Genomic DNA, 13,802 nt, shown 5'->3' on the forward strand with positions numbered 1-13,802 from the left:
TATCGAGGTGCGACTAGTTTCAGCATGAGCTCACCATAAAAATGAGCTTTGAAAGGAGAAATCGATGTGCTATTCGATCCGACTCCCGAGATGGAGTGATACAGATGACTGATGAGCTGATCATGGACTTAACCCTTTGAGGGTCGATTTTTTTCGGCATATGCGACCACCCAGGGTCGATTTTTTTTCATTGCAGATTCCAATTCTTCTGAGGAACCTGTTTCAAAAAAAAATTTACGTAATTTTTCTAGGGTGACCGTAAAGTGAGAAAAAAATATTTTGCATTGGTATATATGTACTGTTTATTCATGAATAACAACCAATAAAAAAAGGAAATAAACTTATAAGAATTGAAAATTTGATGCATTGTTATACACATAAGGCTTAGATTAGAAAATGCGCACACGAGAAGATTTCGCAAGTGTCAAATGTTCCTGCTCTTACACTAATATTTACGTGTATAGCACAATCGAACTGTGTAGACGAGCGCACTGAAGAAAACTGTGGTTGTGTGCCCGTCAAAAAAGCAAAACGTGTGACAAACTTCTGCTAATCTTCAGCTTATCGCCAACCAGAGGCAATTAGTTTTCGCGAGTCTCCGAAAAAAAAAAAAGAAAACAAAAGAAACGCATGCACGGCGGCATCCTTCCTATGCGCACCCCTGTGGGCACTAAACGAGCGAGAAACAGGCGGTTGCCCTTTGAGCGATTAGTAACGAGATAGTCATCACTTTTGCAAGAGCAAGAAGCCTGAAACCACCCACAGAACAAAACCCAAACCGCCACCTGCGCGCGCGCCAATGCACAAGCCGCATTATATAGACGCGCCGGAGCAAACTAGCTCTATAACAAACCGTACAACGAAAACAGAGAAGGGGAGGCGCGTGAAAAAAATTCCCTGTATTCCCACATAGTGGCAGCACATGACAGAAATGAAAAAGTTAGGAAATTGGTGCACGTTTTATACGTACAGACGGTGCCGTAAATATACGGCACCGACCATTTAAGACTTTTTTGCGGAGCCATATATTTAAGTCATTGATACTCAAAGGGTTAAAGGCATCAAACAGCTCCGAGGAGGAGAGCACAAGATGCATGTCACCACGTGATGGTCCCATGGCAATTGCTATGACAAGTGTGAGTAGCTCTACTATGAACAGCACATTAAAAGTTTCTACTTTAATAAATGTGTTTTTCACAATTCACTGACGTGTATATGTGAGAAATGTTTATTCCTTTGATGCAGGTTGTCCTCATCTGAGGACACATATTATTAGCCTAAATATTGGCCTTTAAAAATATGAAACAACATTTTGCTTTAAATTTTCCAGCATGTAGATGAATATCAGAAAAGAAAGCATTTCACCCGTCACTATGTATTCATGCACAACAGGATTAACCTCTTTGACCGCTGAAATGTCTCTGCAATATTTCTGGAGAACAACAAGGTGCAACTGACAACAGCACTTAAAGCAACCTAGGTCTTGTATGGCCCTTTTTTCGTGGCAAACAAAACCTGCTAAACATAAATTACCCAGTGACAATGAGTCTCTACCAGCCATAGCAGTGGTTTCAGCCATAAACCTCGCCATCTAGTACACTGTGCATCTTGCGCACACTCAAAGCCAAGGCTTTGCGCTTGATAAGTAATGAGTATGCACTTGAAGCTGCAGATGCATTGGGGATAGCATTGTGCAAACTAAGTGTTACATTTCTTATTCTCCACATCAGCTTTGTGCCGAGCAAGAAACAAATTTTTTTTCATTGGAAAAAGGGACCGCACAAGAGCTGCATCCCTTTAAACTAAGTTATCAGTCATATCCTGACATTCTCCGCAACATGTTCACTGACCCGATTTAGTAAGTTACATAGAAGTTAGATAATTAAATTTCAGTAATTATTTGTGCAGAATAAACTAAACATTTAAGACTAGAATGAATACCATCCACCAACATGCAGTAAGATCCATTCACGTAAAACTCTTGGTTATTCTTTAGCTCTTGGCTGGTTAATTCTGGTTCAGCTCAAAGTAATGTAAAAAAATAGTTGCCCGGTTCACTGCTTCTGAAGAGCACCACCGTTGAATACCAAAAGATCCTTTTCATTAAACAAGCTAAAATGATGCCCAGGCCAAGGTGATACAGCAGGCATGAGCATTAAACCAAGCCACACTATTTTCCTACATCTACAACTAGCTGTGCGTTTCTACACATTTTCTCTCAAGGTCTGTCGCGATCGGGGTAATCTTGGGCTCTAAGCGAGTAAAGAAAAGAATAAAAGTTTCCCAGCTGTTTTATTATTCTGCATGTATAGCCACACTGTACAAAGTCTGTAAAAATTATCTGCAGAAGTAACCAGTGGCTGGAGCAATTGTAGTGCAACATGCAACATTGCAAGTTAGCACAGTGATAACTAGACTGCGAGAAGATCATTTCTAATGTTCATTATGAGAGGTGATTCAGTAGGCAGTTATCCCAAGGAATTTTCTTCTCTTACAAGAACAGTTCCCGAAGAAGGCAGGTAAACTGTCTGCCAAACCAGTCTACAACAATCTTGCTATTTGGGTACTTGTGGCCTGCAGCACTACATGCTGCTATATCGCTGCTCTGGTCACTTGTTATATTTTTTTTTCCCCAGCGAGTCAACCAGCAGCAGCATTATCTAAAAGTACTGTCACCACCTCTAGTATCCAACTTTACAATAACTGCTACAACTACCACAAAAGAGCAATTAAAACGACGCTTAGCAAAGAAGCATGTTTATTCTAGCAGTTTGACAACAGGCAGTGTCTGCTTGACGTTCGGCAGCATCTGGACGAAAACAGTTCACACAGCCAGCAATAAATAAAGCAAACTAGAAAAAGCACATAGCCCAGCAAGTTCCCTAACCACATGAAGAATCACACACATTTACTTTGTACTCTCTGCAGTTCTCCACCCATGACTTGGCTCTTCAAACAGCTTATTTTCGGACTACTGACACAGCAAAGAATAGCATAGCAAAACAACCTACAAGGATTCCCAGAGTACAAACAGTCCAGCACATGACAAAATTGAACAAATTAAAGCCATGAACTAGAGTAACATGTGACACTTCAAGCCCACCATTCATTCCATCATGCTACATTTAAGCAACACAGCTAAACAAGGCTCAGTCATTGTTTGAGGCTACAATACCTTAATTCAACATACCAAAAACACAAAGCAAAATGTAATGACCTTATCAGCAAATACAGGTGTAGCAAGTTTAATAGACCAGCAACTATTGCTTACGATTTGCCAGTTGGAATGTAAGCTTTCACTTTATGTGCATAAGTTCTTGATATTAGTCTAGCTTACTGGTTTGCAATTGAATCACTGTCAGTTTTTCAAATTCAAATTTGTTCCAGCCCATATTTCCAAACAATACTTACAAGGCTGTGTTTTCTTTTTTTTTTTTTATCCAAGTACATAAAATAAGCAGCAACAACACAAATGTGCAGCTTCATGTTACACTGATACAAGCCAATTGTAGCCTGTTTCACCTTTTTGAACAATACCAATTTGCATACATATGAAGTATGACTTCTCTGTCAAGGTCATAGACCATAGTTTCATAACAAGTATATATTGTGCCACAAACTCAATCCCCCTACGACAGAGCAACTACAGCATCGCTACAAATCTGGTCTTAGAATGGCATTAAGTCTATGACAACAACTGTAGACTTATAGTACAGTTTTAAGCAGAGTCTGACACATTGTGCATGCTTCTGCCATGTTCGGAAGGAGACAGAGCACGCAACTGGCTTTATATGAAACAGCAAAACACGAAGCCACTAAAAAAACTACAACCCACAAGACTTTCATATGACCATGTAGACAAGCAAACATTCGCTAAAATGAATGTGACAACACAATATTTTTTACAATGGCTTTACAAACCCCAGTCAAGGCTTTCTACTCTCTAGACAAACATCTAAAAATACATAACTGTTGTAGGCACTGCAGTGTGTTTCTTATTTTCCGACAAATAGCTTGCAGCTATAAAGCATGAAAATAGACATTAAATGCGCACATCACCCAGCAATGTGACATTAAAAATCTGAGAACAATGACATTTTAATAAAAGGATGTGCAGCACGTATGCAGATGCAAAGTGAAAAGGAGCTCAAGCAGTAGTACAGAAAAATAATTATGCTGCCTTTCAAAGCAACCACTGAAGTGAAAGGAGGTAGGGTGGCTTAGCATTAAGTAACGAACCAGCGTCAACAGAAAACAGTAGCAAACAAACTAGCAGCCTGAAAAATGGCTCAGCTGCCTTCCAGCACCTGCTGTTTTAAGATTATAATGCTACTGGCTGACATTGTGTAGACACCAGACTACAGAAGAAGCCACAAAAAATGTTTCAGAATGCTTCAGAAGATTACCTGATCACTCTTGTTTTGTGTCACCACTGTAGAACAAATTGTTGCTTCCCAAAATATTGCAAGAGAATAGCTGTCATGCATATTACTAAGTCTTGTAATGCAGTGTACAGCAAAGCACCTGTCACCTGTATATAGCTAGATAGACCAATTCACAAAAGTCACAAAAATAGGAAGAAACTTGTTCTACATAGATGTGTCATCTACCTCCACAGGAGGCACAGTGCACGAGAACATCCAGCATGTAAAATGCCAAAAGCAAAGCACCTTGCTGCCAGAGTGGAAGTACATATGCAATACAAAAGCACAAGTGGCCATAAAACCCTGGTATTGCCTTTTGCTTTTCAAGGGCTAGAGGAAATGTTGAATGTTTTTATAGGAAGCCAACTTGGAAATACACACAGCAGAGAAAACAAAATATACAAGCAAAAATTTATGATATGGTACACATAGCATTAAAAATATTTGACAGATTTTGGTGCACAATAAAAATTCCTGTGCCTTGGAGTAAACTTGAATACTTCCTTATTTTCATACAAAGCACCTCAACAGAGAAGGCCAACATAGACTCTACAATATTAGAAGGAAAAAGCAAGAGAGAAGGATTACAACAAGAAATTGAATGAATTTTAAGCTTTTAAACAGGAGCTCAGCACATTGAACTGCAGCAAGTACAAAGCTAGCCTTGTCTGCAAAAGCAAAACAAAGCAAATACTTGGAACACCAATTATTCAGTACAGGGCTAAGAATAAATCAATTGACTGACTACTGGTGCTTGGCTGTTCAGAGAACACGTGTGAATACTCAGTATCACCAGACGTCACCTTCATATATGGCCTTGATCTTTGCAGAGTTTACATGCAGCAACAACAGGCCACACATTAAAAAAATTTATGCATTAACCACCAAGAACACAAAATACAGTAGGTCACAAAAGAAACATAGATCCTAATAAATGCCCTGAGTTAAAGCGCACTAAGGCCAGAATCTTCAAGATATGGTGAGTTATTAAGACAGACTCGTCTAACTTCTTTAGCTTTATCAAAAACTTTATTCAGAAAAATTTGCCCACAAAGCTTAACTAGGATGATGTTTAAATCAAATAAGCACCATCTGCAAGCGTGACAACTAAGAACGTATGCATGCTTGCAACTGATGATGGTATGACAACTGCTATGTACTGAAAAATAATGTGTTATTTTGATGAGATCCGAAAAGCAGAAATGTGAAGACATGTGAACTTTCCTTTAAATTGCCTAAATTGCGCCCTCAAAAGTCCTAACAGACAACAAGATGGTCGATGAGCCGTGGACGAAAATGTAGATGTACTTCCAGTGATGCTGCCCTTTTTTAACAGGCAAATATCCACTCAGTCACACTTCATTTGGTCTTACTAGCAACTTATGTTCACACGTTGCATGGACACTGGCCAAAACAGCATTGTGGTTGGTATCCGAGATGTTCCACCACCACCGCCCCTGCATATCTACCATGTGCGACCTATCTTGCAAAGTTGCGAAGTGCTAAGCTATTTGCCAGAGTCATAGTACTTGTAGACCAGCACACCCGTGCCCAGAAGGAGAACAAGGCCAAGAGAGACGCGCTTCAGCAGACGCCGCCGCTGGCCCCAGGCTTCTGAAGAGCGCTGCTTCTGCCGCATGCGCTGCAGCATCTGTGACGTGCGCTCCACCCTCTCCCGTCGTTGCCGCCTGCGCAACTCTGCCTCCTCTCCAGTGCTGCACACAATACACGGGCATCATCAAGAGCACCTTCCTCTCAAGCCAGCATGAGCTAAGCAACCAGGCCATGCCTAACCAGGCCTAAAGCTTGCAGAAATTGTTTACTTTCCAGCCATGCAAAACCAATTGGGGAGCCTCCAGAAGTATAACTACTTTTTTTACTATGCCCATAGTCGTCATTACTCGTGCCACATTTTCATGCTACTCAAGAGAAGAAAGAATGAAAGGCAGCAAATGGGTCGTGTAGCTTAGGCCATGTGAACAGGCGCTAGCAATAAGCATGCTAACACAATTTTGTACCGCTTCATTTAATCGACCAGTACAATGATGTCTACTTTTTTAAACAGCAGTATGCAGTAGCTGTACCCACTTTTATTAGAATGGGCATTTAACATATAAAGAAAAGAAATCCATATCTACAAGCAGTAATGAAGTCAACAGGCACAACACCACGTAACACCTCAAAAGTGAACCAACTCATTTTTCACACCGTAATGCTACATTTCCACAACAATACAATTTAACTGGCCCTCACAGTATGTACCTGCCCCCCCCCCACAAGTATTTGTAATAAATAAAAGAAAAAAATTTTTCACAGTACTTATGCTATTAAAAATTAGGTATCAACCAACCTAATATGAGGGGGGGGGGGGGGAGGAAAAGCTCATGAAATCGTTAAGGCAAGTACAATTGCACTTTAAATTCCTTGTGATGCCACAGACAATACGCACCCACATTTCAGTATGCAATGTGCTGTATTTTTGTTAAACCAAAACTAGCCAAGCTGCACACACAACACAACTAGTTCAAAAGCTGATAAAACATGCCTTTCATCTTTTTGCTGGAATAACTACATGGGTACAATGGGTGCGACCTGCTCTAAGCCCTTCGGTAAAGTTTGTTAAGGATAAACACGGGTCAGTAAACTCCCAATACCACTGTAGGAAACATGAACACTTCTCTATAATGTGTTGCTATGGTTAAAAAGCATTAGAGAGTGATGTAGCTGTCTGGCACAAACTTTACAACTGCATCAAATATGTCCACTATGTCTACTTATTTTTCAATGTACAGCATGCACATTAAGACACTTTTAATTAGATATGTACTGTAATTCATCCGAGCGGCCCCACATCAATTTCAACCACCTGGGGTTCTAAAATCATTTATACGCATTGTCATAAGAGCAAGAAGGCTGACCTCCAAATAATCACTGGTGGTGATTGTCAATGGTCACAAAGTTCACTCAACTATATTTTTTTTCACAGTAGCAGTTTATATCAGGCTAATTTTTCTAAAATTGATTTTTTTTCAATACATGTTGTATTGTAATTTTTTTCTGCACCTTAAATAACTTTCAGATTTCAAGCATGGACCTTTAAGTTAGAGGAGGAGGAGAAAATAACTTTATTGTGTGCCCTGCGAGTTGGTGGGGAGGGCCAAAGGTCCCGCCTAGGTGACAGCCAGGAGTTCGTGGGTCCTGGCGGCATCCTCGGCCCGCTGGACGGCCCATAGTTGATCCTCGAGGGCAGGGCTGAGCAGCGCGGCTTCCTAGCGCGTGCGAAGGCTGCTGCTAGAGGCCGCATTTTCTTTATTGTTATTTATCCCTCGGCATTCCCATAATATATGCTCCAGAGTGGCTCTGGATTCACATGTTTTGCATTTGTCCGTAGGATATACATCCGGATATATGATGTGCGAGAGTGCAGGATTCGGATACGTCCTAGTTTGTAACTGCCGCCATGCGACAGACTGCTTTTTTGTCAATTTTGCGTGAGGTCGCGGGAATATGCGCCTCTGTAACCTATAATGTTTCGTAATGTCATTATATGTTGTCATTCTGTCCTCCCACTACCACTCATTTACCGCACCGTCACGTCCGGAGGGTGTCGTGGCGTCACTTGCAACTGCGGCTCGGTCCGTAAGCCCTCGAGCCACGTCGTGTGCCGCCTCGTTGTTGCCGTCCTCCGCAAGGGTGTGAGCGGGTGTCCAGGTGATGTATATCTTTCTTTTGTAATTTTGGCCTCCCGCAAGAAGAATGCGTAGTGCCTCCGGGGAAATTCGGCTGTTGGCAAAATTTCTTATTGCCGTCTGAGAGTCGCTGACTATCACGGTTGCGTTAGTCTGAGCTACTGCGAGTGCTATGGCTACTTCTTCAGCTATATCGTTACTTGTGGTGCTTATCGTCGCGCACGTCCTGCACCGTTTCTCCCTATCGATTACAGCTGCCGTAAACCCCCGTCTGCGACTGTATCGAGCCGCGTCTACGAACACTGCGTCCTTGTCGCTGCCGAATTTCTTCTGTATTTGCTTCGCTCTGTTCTCTCTTCTGTCCTTATTGTGTTCTGGGTGCATGTTCTTTGGTATGGGAGGTATTACCAATCTTTCCTTCGTCTCTCTCGGGATGTCCACCTTGACACTGTGCTGTGTGTGGTAACCTATGTCTAATCTCTCTAGGATGTGTCTGCCTGCTCTAGTCTTAGAGAGGCATTCATATTGTGCCGTACATTGCGCTTCAATGAGTTCGTCTATCGTGTTGTGTAGGCCTAATTGCAGCAACTTGTCCGTGCTGGAGCTGATCGGTAGTCCTATGGCTAGTTTGTATATTTTCCGAATGAGGCATTCTAGCTTGATCTTTTCCGTGACCTGCCATTTTAAGTACGGCGCTACGTATACTATTCTACTTATTATTAAGGCCTGTATTAACCTGATCATGTTTTCCTCTTTCATCCCGCTATGTTTATTTGTTATCCTTCTGATTAGCCTCATGATTTGCGCTACAGTTCCCTCCAGTCTTCTGAAGGTTTCTCCGTTGTCGCCCTTGGCTTCAATGAGGAGCCCCAATACCCTGATCCTATCGACCTTGGGTATGGGTTTCCCATCGGCCGTCATTAACTTTATCTCCTCTCTATGTGTGAGATCTTCCCTGTAGTTGCCTGGTTTGCGACCTCTACGAGTCGGTCTGTACAACAGCAGCTCCAATTTCTCTGCCAAGCACGTTAACCCTGTCCCCTCTAGATATTTTTCGATTGTTTCGACCGCTGTTTGAAGCGTTTGTTCTATCTGCCCGTCACTTCCGTCTCTCACCCATAGGGTGATATCGTCAGCGTATAAGGTATGATTTAGACCCTCGATTTCTTGTAGCTTGGCTGGCAGCCCGATTAGCGCCAGATTGAATAGCATCGGTGATAAGACCGAGCCCTGTGGCGTACCTGCACTGCCTATCTCGATCTCCTCTGAAACTAGGTCCGCTATAGTGATCTTTGCCTTTCTGCCCGTTAGAAAATTGCGTACATAATCGTACGTGTGTTTTCCCAGTCCTAGTTCGCCTACTCTATCTAGTATCGTTGCATGTGTAACGTTATCGAAGGCCTTTTTTAGGTCCAACCCGAGAATTGCCTTTGTCGATCTGCCCGAATCGTCTATGGTCTGATGTTTTAGTTGTAACAGAGCGTCCTGCACCGAGAGGTTTCTCCTGAATCCTATCATCGTGGGCGGGAGCGCGTCGCAGTCTTCGAGGTAGGTGGTTATCCTCGCTAGGACCACGTGCTCCACGAGTTTCCCCACGCAAGAAATGAGAGATATTTAGAGCTACAATTGCATTTAAGATACTGCAGCAGGAGTGCAATGATGGTCAACTTAAAGGGACCTACAACCAATTTTGAGGAACCGTCTTCCTTTGGTGCAATGGAAAGTGGGTTATCAAAATTACCAAGGCCTGTAGCAGTGTCACCAGAATGTGAAAAGAAAAAAAGGCAAACATAATTTCCATTTGCTAACAGTTCTTAGTTTACTGTAAGCAGACATGACCTTTGCAAATGTCTGCAAAATCTAACCAGCTCTTGCAGCAAGTTATCTGCTAATGTGCACAAGTTTCTCCTTTTTTGTTATTCTTATGCATGCCAGTACTCCATTACGAGAAGGCAGCAGGAAATCGCAAGACACGAACAGGTATTTTGAGAAAACAAAGTGTACATGCCACTTGAAAAGATATCACCGAAGAAAAGTTGAAAGGGGGAATTTAAGAAAGAGAAGTGCACAGACATGCAAGCTACATGCCAGTTGGAGAGTATATTGGCATTGGGACGTGCATAGTAGCTTCAATGACATTAAGTGGGGCATACTCAGCACCACCCCACAACAAAAACTAACTAAAGTATGCATTTTTTAAATATATCTGGAGGTTCGAAAGACCTTAAGGTAGCAAAGGGCAAAATTATATGAAAAGCAAAGCATGCATGACAATGACTAAATAAAATATATTTTGTGAACTTGTACGGCCCAAACATATTTCCAAGCACTGGTTCCCCACCGTGTGATCCATGTCATTTTTGATGACTTTCTGTGCCAATTTAAATTGTAATTCACTGTTTATGAGACAAAATCATGCTCGATTCCATCAACATGATGCACACTTTTGCTCTGCACCATAATCTCGCTGCACGTTAGGATTGGTTGCCGGTACCTTTATTGGAACCGGCCCACACACTATTTGCAATACGCAGCTGAAGTAAACAAGCACTGCGATGATAACATGCCACAGCATCAACTGTTAGGCACAGCAGGAACAAGCAATACCTGAATATACAATTTTGTACATCATGCTTGGCCAATAGCTAATATGAGCAAGTGCTGGCAGCTGCACATTGTGCTGCTGCAAACTGCTCAAACAAAAAGTATCACCATGTAAAATGAAAAATATACCAATATGAGAAATTACAATTTTGTTCCAGTAAGAAAGGCTACCATTTAATAAAGGATACAAACAGGCTAGCCCATGCTATAAAAAAAAGAACTACTCGCCATTCTGTCCTGTAGCTACTTGCTGTGGGTCCAGTTGGTGTTGAACACACAACAATAAACACACAACCGACAGTAGGTTCATAACCATAATGAATGTACTCCATCAATGATATACAAACGTCCGCTTCATTTCACATCTCAGTTAAATGCTGCTGTAGGCTGCAAGTGGCCGGACATAATATAACGCTTACTGCCATTTTTAAAAAGGACAATGTGTGCTTACCCTGTGCAGACAGTCACTCCTTGCAGACGCTCAATTTTATAATTAAAGAAAAAAAAAGTTTCCACTCCACAAACACACAGGAGCCAGACATACAGCCTAAACAAATTCCTAAAGAACCCAATTTCATTTTAGAAGCATGTGCGATATCCACTGGACTCTTTGCAAAACTTCCCCGACAACCTACACAACAGAAACTCCATCATAGCAACACAATCCTTTCTCAAGGCAAAAATTTGATGCAATGTAGTACAGCTGCCTGCAGGAAGTAAGCCTTCACAGCAAGATCCCTCCTGGCAGACACCTTTATCACGCTATGCCAGGTTCACTATCTGACCAGTATACTGAAGTAAACACAGCACTAGTGAGACATTGTTCCACCAAGTTTGCTGCACCAAAGAGCACTATCAACTTCTTGCAAAATATTGTAGATATGGCCAGGGTACTTCCAAAGGAAGAAAAAATTTCTGCAATACATTGTGAACAGGCTTCTGCACTTTCAAAAGTGTGAAAATTTATGTCCGTGATATAAAGTGAGAACCTACTTAAAACCAACTCAAGCAACAACATTATAGTCAGTGGATCAGGTCAAGAATACAGAAACTAATGCCCCTCCAAGAGAACATTACACATGCACCAACAAATCACTTGACATTTCCTTCTCCTTTGTATCCACATCTTAACCCCAAGGGGAGAGGTTTTTGCTTAGATGCAAGCAACACCTATATCTGCGAAAGGATCAATTTTGGTGGAGTGTCTACACTGTGGCACACATCTGTTCGCAGTCTCAGGAAGTCAGCAAGCAGGTTGTTTGTACCAGATGTCAGAATCATCCCTTTCCTAATCCTAAATCCCCAGTGTCCTCTGCACGTGTTTGTGCTTCGAGCTCGCTTCATCCACACATCGCTGGTAATGGCTGCTAGTGAGCATGACAGACGACTGTGGCATCGTCATCACTGAGAAATGGAGCACATCCCTTTGGTGCCTATATGCTTCGTAAGAGAGCTATTTTTCAGAAGTTGGAGAAATAGATTAATAGGAAGTGCAGCGAGCTTTCGTGAGAGGAGCCCTGGATCATGTTTTGCATTCTTGACTTGTCACTGACTACAGTGGTGGACAGTTTGTAAGAAAATTCTCAAACTGCAAGACAATATTATTGCAAGAAGCAATACTCCCCCTAAAGCTGTAACAGGCAGCATACACACAAATAAACAAGCTGCAAATATGTTCATACAATTTTCAAGTCTTCTTCTCTTTGAAATACAGTTTTTTTATACAATACAGGTGACTATAAAATAAAAGATATTTGTTAAAACACGTTGGCAGGCTAGTTGGTTAGAATCCATGATAGAGTGTATAAACGCGACTGAACGAAGACGTAGAAACAGATACACAGAGACAGAGCTTCTCTTTACACTAGAAATTCTCTTCACACTATAAGGAATGCACACATTAAATGAAAGAACTAGCATAAACTTCAAAATAACCATTATCTAAGGTCAACCTATGTCTTTGTTGACCTTAGATAATACCTTGACAATACTTCAAAAAGTTTTTCAAGATTTGTGCTCCACCTACTTTCATTTAGCAAAGATGTATGCCTCTTCCAAAATTATGATTTATAGGGTACTGTACTAAGGCAACATTGGGGCTATGAGACACACTGTAGTGGTGAGCTCAGGATTAATTATGACTACACAGGATCCTTCATGAGCACCTAAATATAACTACGAGTGTTTTATTGCATTCTGCCCCCCACAGAATAGAGCTGCCACAGACAGATATCGAACAAGCAACCCTGATTGAATTGCATTTTGGAGTTTGATGTGCCAAAAACACAATTTGATTATGACGCACGCCGTAGTGGGGGCTCCGGATTAATTTTGGCCACCTGGGGATCTTTAACGTGTCCTCAATGCATGGGACACAGGCGTCTTCGCATTTTGGCCCCATCGAAATACAAGCGCTGCGGCCAAGATTTCATCCCGCGTCTTCATGCTTAGCAGCACAACACCATAGCCGCTAAAGCCACCATGGTGGCTGAACAGGCAACCCCGAACTCAACAGAATGCCAGAGCCACTAAGCCGGCACGGTGGGTGCTCCAATGAAGGCAAGATATAGTTGGGCAGTCAACAATCCATGTGACCGGAATGCAATCTATAACCAGCAACAGGTCAACTGCTATTTAAATGTGTGCCCAGCCAGACAAGGCAGCAGATGCGTAGAGATTGAAAAACCATGACACTCTGTTCTATTTGTTCGAGTTAGAATATTTAAGGAAATTGTTTGCTGATGCTTATTCATTACAAACTTCCAATCATATAGTGTCGATGAGCAGCACATGCAAGCAGAAAGGAAAGAGCATTTCCACCACGACTTCTGCATACTTCAAGACTTGCCACAGTGGGCAATTCAGCTGCCTGTTAGCTCTAACAGTAAACCACCACTATACACTTAATCTGTGCCTTTCAAAGTTGCAAGGAAGTGACAAAGCACACATTTCACGAAGGAAGAAGATTATGCACACTGTGGCAATCAATGTTATGCAAAGCATTTTGTAGGCAGAAGGCCATTCAGCATCGCTAGGTGTTCTGCAAGCATTACCAGATGCACCAACATGTTCATATAAAGTGAGC

The 13,802-nt window shown here is 41.9% G+C and overlaps 1 protein-coding gene across 5 annotated transcripts in view; it reads right to left on the minus strand.

Annotated features, from left to right (window-relative positions):
- Nucleotides 1-13,802, minus strand: part of LOC126547399 (tyrosine-protein phosphatase non-receptor type 1-like) — a 105,927-nt gene that overhangs the window by 41,340 nt on the left and 50,785 nt on the right. For 3 of the 5 annotated variants that reach the window (XM_050195384.3, XM_050195383.3, XM_055062737.2), the window contains exon 9: nt 2,742-6,139. The exons of the other annotated variants lie outside the window; for them this stretch is intronic. In XM_050195384.3, the coding sequence (XP_050051341.1) occupies nt 5,932-6,139 (208 nt within the window). In that variant the 3' untranslated portion in view covers nt 2,742-5,931. Of the gene's footprint in view, nt 1-2,741; nt 6,140-13,802 lie in introns of those variants that run through there. 5 annotated transcript variants of the gene reach the window in all.

The sequence above is a fragment of the Dermacentor andersoni genome, chromosome 1 (assembly GCF_023375885.2).
Source record: "Dermacentor andersoni chromosome 1, qqDerAnde1_hic_scaffold, whole genome shotgun sequence".
In the NCBI taxonomy this organism is placed as follows: Eukaryota; Metazoa; Arthropoda; class Arachnida; order Ixodida; family Ixodidae; genus Dermacentor; species Dermacentor andersoni.